Below are 20332 nucleotides of genomic sequence, written 5' to 3'. Positions count from 1 at the left end.
CATGATGAACCTTTTAGTGTTTTGATATAGATGAGGTTAAGGCAGTAGAAGTGATCTGTTTGGATCTTAGCAAAACCCTCACTAAGGTCCCACGTGATAGATTAGTCTGCAAGGTTTGGTCCCTGGAATTCAGGGAGAGCAAATGAATACAAAATTGGCTTAGAGTTGGGAAGCAGATGGTGGTGGTGGTTGAGTGTTGTTTCTTGGAATGGAGGCCAGTGACTAGTGGTGTGTTGCATGGGTCATTGTTGGAACCCTTGAAATTTGTTATCTATATAAACATTTTGGATGAGAAAGTACGAGGCTTGATCAGCAAATTGTGGGATGATACAAATTAAGAGGTCTTACTTATAGTAAAGACAGTTATAGATTACAGGGGATCTTGATCAGTTAGAGCAGGGGTAGACAACCTTAAGCACAAATCATTTTCTTGCATGCGTTATTAACTTGAGGAAATACATAACTAGATGTATTTAAATGGATAATTGCCACATTTCAAGATTTTTATGGCATTTATCTGGCCCACCGTCCGCTCATTAATTCGTGATCCAGCCCACAGAGGCAAAAAGGTTGCCGACCCAAGTTAGAGAAATAGATTTCCCTAGGCAAATAGATCTCAGTGCAGTATGAGGCAATTCATTTGTTAACTGGAAAGCCTGCAGAAAAGATTTACAAGAATCTTACCTGGACTACGTGCCTGATTAGTAGCAAAAAACCAGGCTGGATTTTAATTCCTTGGAGCACAGGAGATTAAGGGGTGACCTCATAGAAGTTTGAGGAATCATGAGGGGCATAGATGAGTTTCATGGTAGCAGTCTTTTCCCTAGGAAATAGGAGTCTAAATCTAGGGGGCATACGTTTAGGATGAGAGGAGAAAGATTTGAAAGAGACGAGAGGTAACTTTTCATATAGAGGATGGTGGATATAGCCAGAAGAATAATCTGATTAGGAATAGTCAGTATGCTTTTGTGAGGGGCAGGTCATGTCTCACGAGCCTGATTGAATTATTTGATGATGTGACAAAACGCATTGATGTAAGCAGAACACTGGACGAGAAGCATATGGATGTTAGTAAGGCGTCTGACAAGGCTCCCCATTGTAGCTTATTCAGAAAGTCAGGAGGCATGGGATTCAGGTAAAATTGGATGTGTGGATACAGAATTGGCTTACCCAGAGAAGGCAGAAGATGGCAAGAAGTACGTAGAAGCTTTAGAGCAGGTGCAGTTCAGATTCATCAGGATGCTGTCTGGACTAGAGGGCATGCCTTAAGAAGAAAGGTTAAGCAACCTAAGGTTTTTCTCTTTGAAGCGAGGGAGGATGAGAGGCGACTTGATAAAGGTGTATAAAATGAGAAGAGGCATAGATAGAGTGGATAGCCAAAGGCATTTTCCTGGGTGGAAATAGCTAATACACAAGGGTATAATTTTAAGTTGATTAGAGAAAAGTAATTGGAGTAAAGGGGGTTGTCAAAGGTAAGTCCTGTACAGAGAGTGGTGGGTTATAGAAAGCACTGCCAGGCAGAGGGGTTCAGGCAGGTACATTAGGGACATTTAAAACAAACCTCTTAGGTAGCCACATGGATAATAGAAAAATAGAAGATTGTTTAGGAGGTAAGAGTGAGATTGATCATAGAGTAGGTTCAAAGATCAGCACAACATCATGGGCCAAAGGGCCTGTACAGTGCTGTAATGCTCCATGTTCTATCTTCTATGTGCACCTTAAACTTACATTGACTAGTTTAATAAACTAAATAGACATGTTCTGCAAACTCATTATCCAAATTACACTTGATTTTTCCAGTGTAGAATGGGCCTTCTTCCTCTTCTCTCTCTCTCCAATAACCAGGATCCAAGCGCTCCTTCCAGGCGAAGAGTAATTCAATTGCACAATTTTCCAATTTAGTACACTGTGTTCATTGCTCACTAAGTAGTCTCTCTACAGTTTCACCACCCTGGATGTTACAGTTCTTAAAGTACGCATCTAGATCCTACATGAATGTCATAGGAAATAAAGCATGGGCCCTTTGGCCCATTGAGTCCATGCCAACCATGGTCTACTCTACACCCATGGTCAATCTATGCCTCTTATCATCTTGTACACCTCTATCAAATTTTCTCTCATCCTCTGCTTCAAAGAGAAAGTCTAACTCATTCAACCTATCTTCATAAGACATGCTCTCTAATCCAGATAACATCCTGGTAAATCTCCTCTATAATGAGGCAACCACAACTGAATGCAATTTTCCAAATGTGGTTTAACCAAGGTTTTAATAGAGTTGCAACATTACCTCATGGTTTGTACTCAATCCCCTGACAAATGAAGGCCAACACACCATATGCCTTCTTAACCACCCAAACACTTGCACAGCAACTTTGAGGGATCTACAAATGTTGAACCCAAGATCTTGCTCTTCCTCCACACTCCGAAGAATTTTGCCGTTAACCCCACATTCTGACTTCAAATTGAACCTTCCAAAGTGAATCACTTCACTGAGTTGAACTCCATATGCCGCTTCTCAGCCCAGCTCTGCACCCTGTCAAAGTCCCAGTGTAATGTATGAGAACCTTCTACACTATCGCATTGATAATGTAAGCAAGATCTGATTTCTTCACATTCCTTCAGCAAATCCAAAGTTTACTGTAGCGTGCTGAATACAGCAAACTGTGACCATTCTGCAGTCAGTCTGGAGGATACTGAGGGTAACTTAAGATCAATCAAGCAATCAATGGGCATAGGGAGGGGATGACCTTTGTGGGTTTATAAAATTATTAGATGCATAGATAGGGTAATAGTTTTTTTTCCAGGGTAGGAGAGTCTTAAACCAGACAGCACAGGTTTAAGATGAAAAGAGAAAAGATGCAGAGAGAATCAAAAAAGAGAGTTTGACAGGTATGTGAACAGGTTCAGAGAGATATGGGTCGAATAAAGCCAAATGGGACTAGCCTTGGTAGGCATGGATGAGTTGGGTTGAAGGGCCTGATTTTGTGTTGTATTACTCTGCGACATCAGTCCCACTCTCTCAGGAATCCACCTTGTAGAACTTCATAACACTCCCTCCATGGCAAAAACATTCTTCCTCGGATAAGGGGACCATAACTGCAAACGTATCTGGGCAGGGTCTCACCAAGCACTTGTACAACTGCAGCAAGTCATCCTTGCTGCTGGTCTCAAATCCTTTTGCAATGAAGACAATACAATCTTTGCATCCCTAAACATGACCTTCTGCTTTATTTAGAGATAAAGCGTGGAATAGGCCCTTCATGGGACATTTTACAATAACCAATTAACTGACTAAGCTGTACATCCTTGGACTGTGGAGGGGAAACCAGAGCACTGAAGGAAGCCCACACATTCCAGAGGGAGGATATACCTCTTACTGAGGACGTCAGGATTGAACTCTGAACTTCAACACCCCAAACTGTAATAGCATCAGGGCATTTATAGTCCATTATTCAATTGCCAATCAATATCATGTGGTAATTTTATTTAACAATCCTTTACACTGCACCTTAATAAAGGCCTTTCCTGAAGTCCAAACCATCACATCCACTGAGCTCACAGGATAAAACATTATAAAAAATCTAAATTATAAAGAATCATTTATCTTTCATAAAACTACATTGTATCTAATTCTAGTCTTTTGCTATATTAAACCTAATGTCATTAATCTATGCAAATAAACCTTCTTGTTTTAAGAAATTGCTTGCACCAGAATCTGAACTAAGATATTGGCTACAGACAAGCAAACTTGAATGTTTGAAATATTACTAAAGGAATACTACAAACATTGAACTAATAGTCAGAGAAAAGTACAGCACAGAAACAGGCTTTTCAGCCCATCTAGTATGTACCAAACCATTTAAACTGCCTACTCACATTGACCTGCACAGGGACAACCTTCCACACTGGGACCATATCCTCCATACCCCTACCATCCATGTACCTATCCAAATTTCTCTTAAACGTTGAAATCGAGCACACATGCACCACTTGTGCAGGCAACTCATTCCACACTTTCACAACCCTCATGTTAGAACATAGAATAGTACAGCACATTACAGGCCCTTCAGTCCACAATGTTGTGCTGACCCTCAAACCCTGCCTCCCATATAACCCACCCACCCACCTTAAATTCCTCCATATACCTGTCTAGTAGTCTCTCTTAAACTTCACTAGTGTATCTGCCTCCACCACAGACTCAGGCAGTGCATTCCATGCACCAACCACTCACTGAGTGAAAAACCTTCCTCTAATATCACCTTAAAATGTTCACCCTTAACCTGTGACCTCTATTTGCAATCCCATCCAATCTCAGTGGTATATCTTATCTATACCCCTCATAATTTTGTAGACCTCTATCAAATCTCCTTTTAATCTTATATGCTCCAAGGAATAATTTTCCATATAACTCAGGTCCTCCAGATCCAGCAACATTCTTGTAAATTAGTAGTACAATGCAATACTGTAAGAAACAGTTGATTTGTGCGGAATAGTGAGGCAGCGTTCGTGGACCGTTCAGAAAGCTGATGGCGGCGGAGGAGAAGCTGTTCCTAATACGCTGGGTGGGTGCATCCGCCTGACGGTAACGGGTAGTGCGGATCCTTCATGAAGGATGCCGCCTCTTTGCGGCATCTCCTTTTAAAGATGTGGTGGAGACTAGACGCGTTCATCTGATTTTTTATATATAGGTCTGGCGTGTTGCCTGAACCCCGCGCCCCGGAGTCTGAGCGCAGCAAAGGAGCGACCGGACTCGGGAGGCCGTCCGCCCGCCTGAGGGGAAACGAGCGGTTACCCAGAGCGCCCCGGAGTCTGAGCGGCTCACGGAGCGCCCGGACTCGGGAGGCCGCGCCCGAGGGGAAACGAGCGGTTACCCAGAGCGACCGGACTCGGGAGGCCGCGCCCGAGGGGAAACGAGCGGTTACCCAGAGCGACCGGACTCGGGAGGCCGCCCGAGGGGAAACGAGCGGTTACCCAGAGCGCCCCGCGCGCGCTGCCCGCACTTCCGCCGCGCCCGCGCTCCAAGATGGCTGCAATGGACGGTGCGCTGAATGTGTTGGGCCAGCGGTCGTCGGGAGACACGGTCCGGACTCAGAACGGTGAGAAGGAGTGGGGTCTCCTCGTTGGGGTGGGTGGGTATGATGGCGAGAACGCGGGTTGGGGGGGGGGTGGGGGAAGGAAGCGCGGCCCTACGGTACACACGTGGTTGGGAATGTTCCAGAACCTTCTGTAGACCCGGAGAGGGGAGAACTGGAGGGCCCCGGCAGAGTCTTGGAGGGGGAGACGTGGTCGGTGCTCCTTGTCACGGCGATGCTGTGTCTGCTGCAGTCGCTCTCTGCACCTCAGCAGGGCTCTGTAATGTCTGAAAGAACAGCGAGGGTCTCTGGTCATGGAAACAGCGTTCCTCCATCACCTCTCTGCCTACTGTAGTCAAGGTATCACGCCTTGGATCTGACTGAACTTAGCCCACCCATGTATACTGTATTTTACCGTTTCAAAGTACAACTCTTAAGTTTTAAGATAATTTATCCTCAGCTGAAATTCCAACTATATATTTTGGGTGAATGTACAGTATAATTTAAAAAACCGTTATTTAAAATCTTGCCGATATATTGTAGATCCAACCCTTTGGTTTCTGATGAGCCCCACTACTTTTATTTTTAGAATATCTTGAGACTTTCCTTAACCTGATCTGTCAGTAATATTTGTACTAGCGTCCCTCTATACTCTCTACTCCTTAGCATCTAGAGTTACTTGGGCTTAACTGTGTTATCAGAGCCTGTCAATTCTATGTGCACTACATATCTGATACATAGTATTCATCTGCTGTGTTGGCCTTGTTGAGGAGGTTTACTAATACGTTGTACTGATTTTTTATTATTATTCACAGCATGGAGGGGGTGCTATTTTTGTACAGCCTCCTCAACTACATTTCACTACCTACAGTGGTTTCCATGTGGGTCCAAGAAAACCAGTCAAATTAAACACATTGTGGAGAATGGTGATAATTTTTGAAATTCAAAAATTTATGGACAATTGCATCCTTCGTGGAATCAGAGATTAATGGCATGTTTTCAGAAGACCTATTCTGCCATCTTCCCACTTTTCATGTATATGGCACATTTAAGTGTACAATGAGTTTTGATTGGAAATGTGGGAAAAATTTCTATCTCTATATGGTTTGAGGGAGTTATGGTGGGGAGTTCTTGATTCCTAACGGGCAACTTACTTTTGAGAGGGGGGGGGTAGAGGTGGGGAGGAACTCAACAAGTTGAGTAGCATTGATGGGAGGAAAGCAATTGTCAGGGTTTTGGGTTGAAGCACTGCATCGGAAGAGGGATGGGCTCCACCAGGGTTCAAATGCCCAAGACAATGAACAATCGCCAAAAAGATCGGTGCAAAAAACTTGTCATGATGGCGCCCCAACGACTCCATCAGGAGTTAAGGGTATGCACACACTCTCACTCTGCATCGGGACTCCATAGTGAATTAATTTCCCCAATTTATCCCACTCCTCTTTATTGTGGTACTTGGAAATATTGTGTGCTTGGTTTTAGTGCCATCAGGTTCGGGGCTACTGTTCTCTGTCCTCTTCCATCAGACTTCACAGCTCTTTACTTCATCCCTCCCCCTTCAGGTTTCACCTATCACCTTGCGTTTCGTTCTCCCCTCTCCCCACCTTTTAAATTCACTCATCTTTTTTTCTCCAGTCCTGCTGAAGTGTCTTAGCCTGAAATGTCAACGATACTCTCTTCCATTGATGCTGCCTGGCTTGCTGAGGTCCTCCAGCATTTTGTGTGTGTTGAAAGGATACAAGTTAATACTTTGCCATAATTGAGATGAAAATTAAGCCTGGAAAAACTAAAATGATCTTTCAGTACCTGAAAAGTTGTTTCTAACAGATTTTGACTGATTTTTCAATTTTTAATTTCAGGTTTCCAGCATCTTGGTTTGCCCTTAGTTGTATTGGTATAGAACAATTACTGAAGGGTTGGATATTTTATTTCAGTTGTTTATTCTAGTTTGCCATCTTACACTGAAAGCTTTTTCTTGTGTTTTTTATGTACAGTGATGGCAGCAGCCTCCATTGCCAATATTGTGAAAAGCTCCTTGGGACCAGTTGGTCTGGATAAAATGTTGGTGGATGATATTGGCGTAAGTAGAGTTCATTACATTGTTGATCAGCAAAGGGATGAAACAGGGAAGGGGAGAAGTTAGCCGGTTGGGAGGGATGAATTCAGGCAGGCCAAGTGGTGGTGTGTCGATGCAGTTGGGCCAGGTGGGAGAGAGTTGGGCAGGAGGCAACACTTTTGGCAGCCAGAATCAAGTGTGAGGGGAATTGTGTTTGGTCCACTTGTTAAACATTCTGGGTTCCTATTGATGCAGTCTTGTCATGTTGTTTGAAATATTAAAATATTTAGAAAGTAATCATTCAGATTTGACCATGGTTTGTTAGTCACAATGAGGATGTGGTTTGGGATTCCACTTAGTACAGTGTTTGGAAAAGGGAAATATGACAGAACAGTAAAGTACAGTGCAGACCCTTTGGCCCAGATATTGTGCCAGGATCAACTTAATCCTTCCTTCCCATGTTCCTCCATTTTTCTTTCATCCTTGTGACTATGCAAGAGTCTCTAAAATGACTGCAATATATCTGCCTCTACCAGCACTTATGACAGTGCTTTTCATGCACCCACCGCACTCTGTTTTAAAAAAAAAGCTTGGACATTCTCTTGATACTTCTCTCCAGTCACCTTAAAATTGTACCCTTTTTTAGCTATTTACACCCTGGGGAAAGGCACTCTTATGAATGTCTGCCTTGTGGAATTCCGAAAGCATAAATATCTAGATATTGGCTCTGTGCAGCAAAATGAATCAGCACAGAAATTTTAGGTGAATGTGCTTTCAACAATTCACTCACTTTCTGTTCTGATTATGGATTAACAATTGAAGTGTAAGCGGCTTCTCTCTTTACATAAGCTGCCTGTGCTAATGAGCAAACGAGGTTCTTTTTAAATGTTACTACTGATGTCATAAAGCAGTACAAAGCTGAATTAAACATTCTCTTCTGACTGCATTATCCATATCCCTCTGCTTCCTGTATATTCATGTGTCTGTCTAAACCATCTAATGCCAATGTTGTATCTGCTTCCACCACTCCCTCTGGTAGTTTATTCCAGGCACCCACCACTCTGTAAAAAGCAGCTTGGCCCACAGGCCTCCTTTAAGCTCCTTTAAAAACATACTGACTGTGCACCCAATCTATGCCTCTCATAACCTGAAAAAAATCTTTCACCAGGTTTCCTCTCAGTCTGACACTCCAGAGAGAACAGTCCAGGGTTGTCCAAATTCTCGTTACTCTCTAATCCAGACAGCATCCTGGTAAACCTCCTCTGCTCCCCTTCTAAAGCCTCAATATCCGTCCTGTAATGAGCTGACCAGAATACTCCCGAGTTTGAGGTAACTAAGATTTTATGTGGCTACAACTTTTCTGATTCTTATACAAAATGACCTGACCAATGAAGGCAAGCATGCCATATGCCTTCTTTACATGTGTGACTACTTCCAGGGGTCTATGGTTTTGGACCCCAAAATCCCTCTAGAGCAGGGGTTCCCAATCTTCTTTATGCCAGTAAACCCCTTCATTAATCAACGGATTCATGGACCCCAGATTGGGAGCCTCTGCCCTAGATCACTTCTATTAAGGGAATTGCCATTTGGCTCCCTTACATTAAACCTCTTAAAGTGCAGCACCCATACGCTTGATCAGATAATATTCCAGCTGTCATTTCTCCCACCCATATTAATTTTTTATTTAGAGCTTTGGCATAGTAACAGGCCCTTCCAGCCCATTGTACCTGTGTAACAAATTAACCCACTTACCCATACATCTCACTAATTGTCTTTTGACAGCTCTCCACACTGTCCACGACTCCACCAATCTGTGTCATCAGCAAATTTGCTAACTCATCCATCTACGTTTTCGTCCAAATCATTTATATAACAAATAACCATCACCAATTTCTATGGAATCATGGGCCTTCAGCTAGAATGACACCTTTCCATCACTATCCTTGTGTTCTTTGGGCAAGCCAGTCTTGTGGGTAAATCCAAACTGCTAATTTATCATTGTTGAAGACCTGAGACAGAAGAGGCTACAGATGTTTGAAATTGTCAAAGACTTTCTATCATTACATGATGATATAGTCACTGAAGCATTAAGTATAGCGGTAGTTGGCACTGATAGACATAATCCAAAGGGGAGAAAATTGTACTTTGTGGAAGTGTGTGAATTGTAGGCTAAAATGTGTTCAATGCTATTTTCAGTAGCAGCACTGTATGTAAGTAGTGATTTGGGGCTAAGAGAAAAATATTGTGTTAAGGTTTCAATGAAAGTGTGATCTTAAATGATCTGGGAGAATGAAATAAATCCCAGTGTTCGGAATTCTTCCAAATGGTACATTCTTTGTATCTTCTACAGGATGTCACTATCACTAATGATGGGGCTACAATTCTCAAACTGCTTGAAGTAGAGCATCCAGCTGCCAAGGTATTATGTGAATTAGCAGAGCTTCAAGACAACGAAGTAGGAGATGGTACAACATCGGTGGTGAGTACATTTTTATCAGAATTCAAATTAACAATTCAATAATGTTATAGTAAATGTTTATTGATTCTCTGCAATATTTTGATTGATTTGTTTATTTTACCACAAATATAAGGGTGGTTTGTATGTACGGTAAGTTCCAAGATTCAGGATTCTAACTAATCGGAGTCAAACTAATCTGTTGTCCGTATGCAGTCTGTATGTTGATAGCAGTGAAATAGTTATTGAATAAGTTTACATGTGAATGCTAACTTGGTTAGTTTTAATCTAAAATGGGGTTTAAGCAACAAATATGATGCCTTTTACTCAGGATCAGGGGTGATAAGCTTGCTGACTATGGGTCTGAGTGCCTAAAATCAGTGGTGGGAAAGTTGTTGGGGAATGGGATTGCTTTATAGGTGGAAGGATGGGGATTAATTGAAGGCAGCGTGGCTTTGTTTTGGGGAAATCGTGTCTAATCATTTTCATTTCATTTTAAAATCTTTATTAATTATTGAAGATTAACAAAAAAGATAGATTAAGTCAATATGTCCTTATATACAATAAGGAATTAAATTAGCAAGTAACTGATTAACAAAGCTAATCAATATATCAATAGTAATAAGAGAAAATAAAATGTTAAGAATATTTCTGATCATTTTGATTATTTGAAAAAGGCAACAAAATGTGTTCCTATGTAGTTGATAAGGTGTACATGAGCTTCAGTAAGGTATCCCATGGGAGATTGGTCCAAATGGCTTGTGGTATCCAGTGCAAGTTTTAGATTAGATTCAAAATTGGTTTGGAAGTTAGAGAAAATGATGGAGAGTTGTTTGTGATCAGAGAGTTTAACCAGTGGAGTACCACAGGGGTGTATGTGGAACCCTTGGTTTTGCCAAATCTAGTTAGTTTGTTTATAATTTCAAGACACGTATGGAAAAGGATAAAACTGGCCCATGGGTTAACATTCTAAACTGAGGAAAGACCGATTCTGATGGCACCAGAAACTATCTGGCAGGTGTGGGTTGGGATAGATTGTTTTGTAGCAATGGAATGCTTGTAAGTGGGAGATCTTCAGAAGTGAAATATTGAGAGTACAAAGTTTGTATGATCCTGTTAGAATAACTGGCAAGGCTGCCTGGTTTAGGGAACATTGGTTTTTGGGTGGCAGCAAGGAACAAATGGAGGGCGAGAGGACGATGAGATATTTGAGAACACTTTACCACCATGTCTACTTATGACACCACTTTCAGGAAATTGTGTACTTGTTGAACAGAGGGACCTGGGAATACAATGCAACTCATGGCTGGTGAAAGTCCTCCCCTCCTTTGTCTTGCCAAAATGCAGAACCTCACACCTCTCCAAATTCAACTTCATTTGCCATTCTTCGGCCTTCTTACCCAGCTGATAACGATCCTTCTGTAAATCCTAATAGCCATCTTCATAGTCAACAGCACTGTTTTTTCACTGTCACCTACAAGCTTATTAAGCACACCCTATATTCTCATCCAGATCGTTAATATAGATAATAAATACCACTGGACTAGCACTGAGTACTGGTAAGCACCAAAAAGCAATCTTCCACCATCATCCTCTGCTTCCTACCATCAGGCTGATTCTGTACCCTGTTAGCAATGATTCACTCAGTAGGCTACAATGGAAAGTGAACCCTATTCTGGAACCTTATCAAAGGCCTTACTGAAGTCCATGTAGACCTTCTCTACTGTCCTTCCCTCCTCAACCTTGGTTACTTGAAAATATCCAATCAAGTTCATGAGATATGATCTTCAAAGCACAAAGCTCTAATGAAGCCCTGTATTTCCAAATGCTAATATAATTTTCCCACCAGAATCCCTTCTAGTAACTTACCTAGTTAGATTTATTAGTCTACACTTAATCAGATTTTTCTTTGCTACCCTTTTTAAATAAAGGCACAACACTAACCACCCTCCAGTCCTTCTGGCACTCCACCCATGAATAAAATTGGTGCAAATGTCTCAAGTGGGGCTTCTGCAGTTTCTTCCATAGCATCCCACAGTGTCCTTAGGTACACTGGCCTTTGAGATTAATCAACTTCCTTAAGCTTTAAGGCATCCAGCAGTTCCTCTGCTACAATATAGACTATTTCCAAGCCCTCCCCATTTGGAAGTCTTCACGTCCTTCTCTGCTGTAAAAACGGGGAAATGGCTTGTTGAGGATCTCACTCCTCACAAAAATGTCCTGCTCGATCTTTGAGGGGCCCTTTCCTTTCTAAGATCTATATTATTTGTGTGTCAAAGATGCTGCCTGCATATAACTACCATTTTTCTCTCTTTTGAGAACTAGATCAAGCAAAAATTATGGGCAGCAAGTGTTACTTATGACTTCTTGTATTGTCTTTAATGCAGGTTATTATTGCTGCAGAGCTTTTGAAGGGTGCAGATGAATTGGTCAAACAGAAAATTCATCCAACATCAATCATTGGTGGTTATCGCCTTGCTTGCAAGTAAGTTCTGGCTGAAAAATTAATTTAAAAATTCACTCAGGTAAAGACAGTACAATTTCCTGTTTACAGTATGCAGTATTGATTCGAACAAGTTATTGTTCATGCAAAAGATTCCTTGTACAAATACAGAAGTTGATGTTTGCCTAATGCAAGTAAGTGGGCAAGTGGCATTTAAGCAAGCTTTGAGTTTATTAAATCCATTTTTAATTAGAAATATTGACAATGTTAATAATACAGGACAACTAAAGGCTGAAAACATGAGGTAACCAGAAGTGAACCCGGGAAGTAGAAAGAGAAATTCACAACAATTATTTGATATAATACACATTATATCTTTATAATAATCTTGTAAACAGACTTAACCTAGTAACACCTTTTAAATAAACTTTTTGGTTGGCAAATTCATGCCATTTACAGTCTTTTGTGCTTGCCCTTTCCCAGTGTTATAGTCCCTTTGGTCTAATTCATCCATATTGATCAAAGTGCCTAACTGAATTTTTTGCACCTGCCAGTGTTCCTTTGAATTACTCCTATCCACGCCACTTCCCAAGAGTCTTTAAAAGTTGTAATTATATATGATCCATCACCCTTGTATATGATCTGTTCCCCTTAAAATCTTGCCCTTATAGTTTTAAGCCTATATACCCTCTAGCTTTAGACATTTATATGTGGAGTAAAAAGACTAGACCTTATCTGTGCCCTTAATGATCTTATAAATGTCTATAAGTTGACCCTTCAGCCTCCTTCCATCCATGGAAACAGGCAGCCTATTCAATATCTCCTTGTAAATTTGATTATTCAGTACCAGTAACGTCCTTGTGAATCTTTTTTGCACCATCTAGCTTAATCACATATTATATATATCCTATAAAGTGGACAGAACTGCACAAAATAGCTCAGGTATGATCTCAGCAGCATCTTGTGCAGCTATGTCATAACATTGCAATTCAATGCCCTGCCTAATCAGGCAAGTCTGTTGCCGATTTTATGGAAGCTCTACTTATACTGAATTGCCAGGATACAGTGCTCCCAAGGGCATTGTGTATATCCTGCCCTGGTTTAACTTTCCAAACTGGATTATTTTGTACATGTATAAGTTAAATTCCAGCAGCTCACTTTCCCAGTTATGTGTAAAATTGTTCCCATGAAGCTGTTGTGTTTAGTTGTTTTGTCCTTTCTATAAATTGTTAGGGCTGACCCTCAACGATCTCTTCCATCAGTCTAAATATGTATTTCATCATTGATCTGATGTTAGACATTTCACAGTATTTCAAACACAGAAGTTGATCAGTACTATTAATGTTTCCTCATAAGCCTCATGCACTTAGAACAAATCATCACATGCAGTTTGTTTTTTTTTATTAGTGTAGTCATGATTTTAAAGTTTAAGTATACCTGAATTTTAATTTAGAAACTTGCATCGCTGAATAACATCTACTTGTTAAAATGAAATGAACATTTCAAAAACCCACATCGTTTGGCTGGCTTGACATGCATTGTCTTGCTAGTTATTATTTGTGGGGAGAAAAATATTGCCATTCATAACATTGTGCTGAATTTATTTCTGCATGACATTATGTGGCTGTACATAGATCTAAGCAATCTGGATGACAACGTGTTAACTACAGAGGACACCAAGATTTGGGGTGTAATGGACAACAAGGAAGACTATCAGAACTTGCAGCAGAATCTGGACCAGCTGAAAAGTGGCAGGTGGAATTTAATGCAGACAAGTGTGAGGTGTTGCAATTCGTAAGGACCAACTAGCATAGGTCTTATACAGTGGGCGGTAGGGTGCTGTGGAGTGCAGTAAAACAAAGGAATCTGGATATGCAGGTCCATAATTCATTGAAAGTGGCATCACAGGTAGAGAAGGTTGTTAGGAAAGCTTGGCCTTCATAAATCAAAGAATTGAGTACAGAAGATGGGGTGTTATGTTGAAGTTGCATAAGACATTGGTGAGGCCTAATTTAGAGTATTGTCTACAGTTTTGGTCACATACCTACAGAAAGCTGAAACTGCAAAGAAAATGTATAAGGATGTTGCCAGGTCTGAGCTATAAGGAAAGATTGAATAAGGACTCTATTTCTTGGAATGTAGAAGATTGCGAGGAGATTTAATGACGTACAAAATTATAAGGGGTATTGATAGGGCAAATCCAAGCAGACTTTCTGCTGAGGTTGGGTGGGATAGAGTGAAAGGTGAAAAGTTTAAGGGGAACATGTAGGAAAACTTCTTCACTCTGCTATGAGCGTGGAATGAGCTGCCAGCACAAGTGCTGCATGTGAACTCAATTTTGACATTTTGGTTAAGAAAAATTTAGATGTGTACATGGATAGAAGGGGTCTTGAGGGCTATGGTCCCAGTGCAGGTTAAAGGGAGCTGGTAGCTTAAATGGTTCAGCATGTATGAGATGGGTTAAAGGACCTGTTTTTGTGCTGTACTTTTCTATGACTATGACTAAATGATACTTCATGGCCTATATTGCCCATTCTGTTGCTCCTTTTAATACTCAATTAGACTCCCTCTGTCCCTTACAAAGATTCAGCTATTTACAGTTGTAAACATCTTCCATATGTTTTCATCAAACTTTTAGCATCCCTTGTTATTCAGGATTTTCTAATCTTACTATAGCTGCATTCCTCCCTGGTCTTTCTCCCTATTAAAAGTTGCCCCCAATCTACTTTCTCCAGATCCTGTCATATGTTATTGAAACGACCATCTCCTAATTTAGGACCCAAACTACCTTGAAACTTAAGCCATTGAGTCACACAGAAGGGAAGCAGGCTCTTTGCCCCAACTAGTCCATGTTGACCATGATTTCCATCTAAGCAACCCTATCTATTTCCCTCTAAGATCATCCCTGAGTTTCTTATGCTTCAAAGTATAAAGTCCCAATCTTCTCCACATCTCTCCGTAGCATAACAAGAAATTGGGTGCTAAGTTAAAGGACAGGACTTGAGATTTGTGATCTCAGGATTGTTCTTTGGTCTGGTCCTCTGCTTGAGATTCTAAATTGGAGAATGACCAATTTTGGTGATAGCAGGAAGAATCTGGTACGTGTGGATTGCAACAGGTTGCTTTCTGGCAAAGGTGTACATGGTAAGTGGGAGGCTTTCAAAGGTGAAATCTTGAGAGTACAGAGTTTGTATGTCCCTGTCAGATTAAGAAGCAAAGACAGCAGGTTTAGGGAACCTTGATTTTCAAGAGGTACTGAGGCCCTGGTTAAGGATAAAGGAGGAGCTGCATAACTGGTACAGGCAGGTAGGAATAAATGCAGCGCTTGAGAAGTTTAAGAAATGCTAGAGAACACTTGAAAAATAAATCAGGAGGGCTTAAAGGCATGAGGTTGCTCTATCACACAAGGTGAAGAAAAATCCTAAGGGATTCTACAGATATGTTAAGAGCAAATGGATTGAAAAGGACAAAATTTGTCTCTCAAAGATCAGAATGGTAATCTGAGTGGAGCTAAAAGAGATGGGGGAGATTTTAAATGGGTGTTTTGCATTTGTATTTATTGTGAGGCGGACACAGAATCTAATGAAGTGAGGCATGGACCGTAGACAGGTTATAGAAGAGGAGGTGCTTGCTTACTTGAGGCAAATTCGGATAAATCCAGGGCCTGACAAGGTGTTCCCTTGAACTTGTATGGGGGCTAGTTCAGAAGCTGCAGGGCCTTAGTTGAGATAAAGTAATTTAAAACGTCATTAAGCACTGGTGAAGTGCCAGAGGATCCGTGGATAGCTAATGTTGCTCTGTTGTTTACAAATGTATTAAGAGTTAGTTGGGAAATTAGGCTGGTGAACCTAACATCAGCAGTAGGTAAATTACTTGAAATTACTTCAGGGGTCTGGATATATAAGTACAGTAGAATCTGGTTAATTGGGACACATCAGGATTGGTATATTATGGCCTAATTAAATGGCTGCCCTAATTAGCTAAAGTTTTATGGAACACACACAAAATGCTGGTGGAATGCAGCAGGCCAGACAGCATCTATAGGAAGAAGTATAGACGACGTTTCGGATCGAGACCCTTCGTCAGGACTAACTACTGTTAGTGTATTTACATTTCATGTAGAACAAATTTAAGTATTACAAATACTATAAAACCATTAGTTTCTAATAGTTGTCGACAAAGGAATTCATCCAGTGTATTCTGCCATGTAAATGACGTCAGTTCCTGCAGCATAGACAGATGAGATTTACAGTAAGATCCAACAGCCAGAAATGTGATTCTGCAATGCTCAGTGGAGAGCGAAGAGTATGGTGGGGTACAAAAGTCGTCATGGTCATCCATTACAGCCAAGGAAGACCTTAGTTGTGACAACTATTCATACCTCTGGACCAGGACTTCTGAGGTCCAGAGAGTGGAACTGCCCCAGTGAAATGGCTTTTCCACTTTTTCAAAACTCTCCCGCACAGGTTTTCCTGGAATTGTCGAATACAACTGACTGCCTTCTTACAATGCTTTTGATTTTTATTCTCAAAATTTTCATTGTAACATTCAAGATGGTTGTCAATATTTTCAAATTCTTCATAGTTCCTAACTTGTTAAAGTAGTGAAATTGTTTCATTTTCACTCCGAGCCTAAATGCTTGCTGCAGTGAGCAAAACTATTCTGAATTGTCTTGCTGCTTAGTTCTCACTTTTTGAACACAAATACATGCAGTTATTTAAAAATTGTTTTCTCTAAGCATAGAGTAGCATCTAACAGCATACAACTGAAGTGATAGCTGCAGGTTAGAATTCAACATTTGAGAGAAATTTTGAGAGATAGATGGGATAGGTATGGAGGATCACGGTCTGGGTGAAAGTCAATTGGACTATGCAGATAATCATCCAGCAAGGGCCAGATGGGCAGAAGGTTATGTTTCTGTGCAATGGTATTCTGTGACTATTTCTCAGTCTCTTGAGCTCCAGCAACATCTTCATAAATCTCCTCCGCTCTTTCTAGTTTAATGGCATCTTTCCTATAGCAGGACTAAAACTGAACACAGTATTCCAAATGTGGCCATACCAATGTCTTAGACAACTCCTAGACTCTGCTGTGACTGATGCCAAAATCTGCTTTTACCACCTAGTCTACCTGTGATGCTGTTCTTAGGGAATCATGTACTTGTATTCCTATGTCTGTCTGTACTAATGCACTCCCAAGGATCCTGCTGTTGATTGAAAGTCCTACCTGTATTTGTCTTCCCTAAACTTAGGAATTATGATCATTATTTCTGAAGTGCCTACTGACATTTCCACCTACTTGGCTTCATTTCCTAGATTAAAACCCAGTAGAGCCCAGCCCCTTCTAGTAGGATTATCTGTTTTCACTGAAAATTCAAAGAATATTTATTATTATTAAGTGTATATACTATGTACAACTTTGAGAGTTGTCTCCTTAAAGGTAGCCACAAAACAAGGAAACCTAGTAGAACCCATTTTAAAAAAAACTCGAAACACCAGTGTGCAGGATGAAAAAAACAAATTGTGCAAACACAAAAGTTCAGTGAAGGTTGATGAGATTAGTCTCAGGGATGGCAGATTTACCATATGAGGATAGATTGAGTAGATTCATAGTCATATAGCATGGAAGTAAGACTTTGGGCCCACCATATCTACACGTGTCCATTATTAATCCCATCTTCCAGCAGTTGGCTTATGCCTTGACAATTAAGATGCTCATCCAGACACTTCTTAAATGTTGCCAGTGAAACTTTTCCACTACTGTCAAGCACTGTATTTCAGAATCTCACCATTCTGGATGAAAGAGATCTCAGGGAATCAGTCAAAATTCTTAGAGCCAAATGGGTTGGGTGCAAAGAGGGTGTTTCAGCTCCTCAAGAAATCTAGAGGCAAAGACACAATCTCAAATTAAGGGTAAAATTATAATTTCACATAGATTGGTGAACCTCTGGGTGTTTCTATTTAGGAGAGCTATGGAAGCTCAGTCATTCTGTCTTGAAAGAAAAATGCTTACACAACAGAAATTAAAAGGGAAACATTTGTTATCTGGTTGCTTCTGGTGTGTAGATAACCACCTTTCCTTAATTCCATATTTTACTGTCTTCTCTTTCCAGATTTCATCTTCACCCCCTTTGTCACTTACTCCCATCATCTCTTAGCTTTTTGCATCATTCCCACTCTCTTCCCTCCCTCATCCCCTTCACTTGGTATCCACATATCACCTTCTAACTCTTGCTCCACCCCTTATCCTCAACTTTCTAATGTTAGCTATCTCTCCTCATTCTTTCAAGTCCAGATGAAGGATTTGACCCAACACATTGACTATTCATCTCACTGCATATATGCTGCTTCACATGCTGTGTTCCACTCGCTCTTTTGTGTGTTGCACAAGATGCGGGCCCTCAACTGGAAATGCCAGCATACCCTTTTTTATCTGCAGAGATGTTGCTTCACCCGAGTTCTGGCATTTATTCATTGAAGTTAGAGTGGGGCTGCTTTAATCTTTCTAATGATGTATTCTGATGTCAATATTAGATAAATAAACTGCTGTTCAATGTAGGTGTGCAGTTTGAGCAAGGAAGTTTTTTCTCCCCTCCTGATCCTGAAGCTTCAGTGTGCTAACAGTTTAATGACTAGCTACTTCCTTTTGGCTGCTGTCCTGCGGATCTAATATATTTTTGAGCTACTGCTGGTGATGGTTCTGAGGATTGTACCAATGAAATATAGCTTATATGGATCTTCTTTTCAGATGCATTCCTGGTGGAATATGTAAGGAAGAATTTTCATTGTTTCCTTGGCCAATATTGCATGGAACCAACTTCATATTTATGCTCACTCAGAAACCTGGTATATAGTCAAAAGTATATACTTTTAATTAATACAAGAGCTAAAGAATAGGGGTTAAAATTTCATCTTCAGTTCTCAATCTCGGGTGGGGAAGAAAGAGCCTTTGAGGCTCATGCCCTTAGTGTGTGCAGAGACAGATAAAACCAGGTCAGAAAGTGGAGGGATTGGGAGAAAGGTATATAGATGTCAGGGCCAGAATGAACAGGCAGGGGCAAAGTAATGAACAGAATGGGTTGAAATGTCTGTATTATGGGTATAAATCAGTATGTAAAACTGTGATATTTTGGCCATAACAGACTTGGTTGAGAGAGGTACAGGACTGGCTGCTTAATGTTCCAGGTTTCAGTACTTTAGGAAAAAATAGGGAAGGAGGTGAAGAAGCAGGGTGGTAGTGGAGGTGACTTGCACTATTACCCAGGGACAATGCGACAGTTTTACTCAGGAGAATGTAATGGACTGAGTCAAAATATCATTTGAGCTCAAAATAAGAAAGGTGCAATTACTCTGACTGAATTATACTATGGACACCCACACTTCTCCCTTAACCATTGGAACATTGAGATACAGGCATGCACACAGATCAGGGTAACTCCCAACTTCTCTAATATAGACAGGGTATATTTAGGCAGAGACTCCATAACTTCGAAGATGATATATATCAGGGTAAGTATGGATCTTGTGGAGAATATTAAATTGGAGCAGGGAAGATTCTGACAGAATTGGGCAGGAAGTAGGAGGAGTTAAGTTGAAATCAGCTGTTTTCAGCAAGTCTGCATTTGACGTGTGATTTAAAGACCAGCTGCATAGGGTAGATAAAATCGTGGCACAGTAGCATTATAAGTGTATGTCTGTGCACTTGTCACAGTAGTATTACACTGTAATTTACTTTGAGACCAATAAAGTATCTGTCTACAGGACAATAATGTTCCAGTAAGAAGGGATGACAGGATGAGGGAACCTTGTATGTTAAGAGAAGTGGTGAATTTAGTCAAGAAGAAAGAAAAAGAAGCTAAATCCCTAAAGAAGTCAGAAAAGAACTAAAAAAGGAAAGCTGGGATGGACCATGAAAAGTCCTTGGCAAGTAGGATTAAAGAGAATTCCAAGGAATTCTATACATACATAAAGAATAGGAGGGGGATAACTCTGTAAAGGGTAGGACCATTCAAGGATAAAGCAGGGAGCATGTGCCTGGATGCAGGTTAGGTCCTGAATGAATACGTTGCATCAGTATTTATCGAGGAGCAGGACATGAAGGGAGATCAATGTAGATCATACTAATTTACTAGGTCATTTCTTAATAAAGGGGGAGGAAGGATTGGATCTGGTAGGATTGGTTTGAGGGCAAGAAATAAAATTGCTGTAGTGTTGGCCAAGATCTTTGTGTCCTCTTCCAACCACAAACAACCCAGAGGACTAGTGAGTACCTAATGTTATTCCATTATTCAAGAAATAACTTGGGGG

At 40.8% G+C, this 20332-nt stretch overlaps 1 protein-coding gene across 1 annotated transcript in view; it reads left to right on the top strand.

Annotated features, from left to right (window-relative positions):
* Window positions 1–4743: 4743 nt before the first annotated feature.
* The window catches only part of tcp1 (t-complex 1), a 30948-nt gene continuing 15359 nt past the window's right edge, over window positions 4744–20332 (top strand). Inside the window, exons 1-4 of the mRNA XM_059986550.1 lie at window positions 4744–5096; window positions 7067–7152; window positions 9479–9607; window positions 11971–12068. Coding sequence (XP_059842533.1) covers window positions 5024–5096; window positions 7067–7152; window positions 9479–9607; window positions 11971–12068 — 386 coding nt within the window. The 5' untranslated portion in view covers window positions 4744–5023. The remainder of the gene's footprint in view (window positions 5097–7066; window positions 7153–9478; window positions 9608–11970; window positions 12069–20332) is intronic.

This window comes from Hypanus sabinus, chromosome 12 (genome assembly GCF_030144855.1).
Source record: "Hypanus sabinus isolate sHypSab1 chromosome 12, sHypSab1.hap1, whole genome shotgun sequence".
NCBI classification, from domain to species: Eukaryota; Metazoa; Chordata; class Chondrichthyes; order Myliobatiformes; family Dasyatidae; genus Hypanus; species Hypanus sabinus.
Note: the sequence above shows the minus strand (reverse complement) of the source record. Positions and strands in the feature narration are given on the sequence as shown.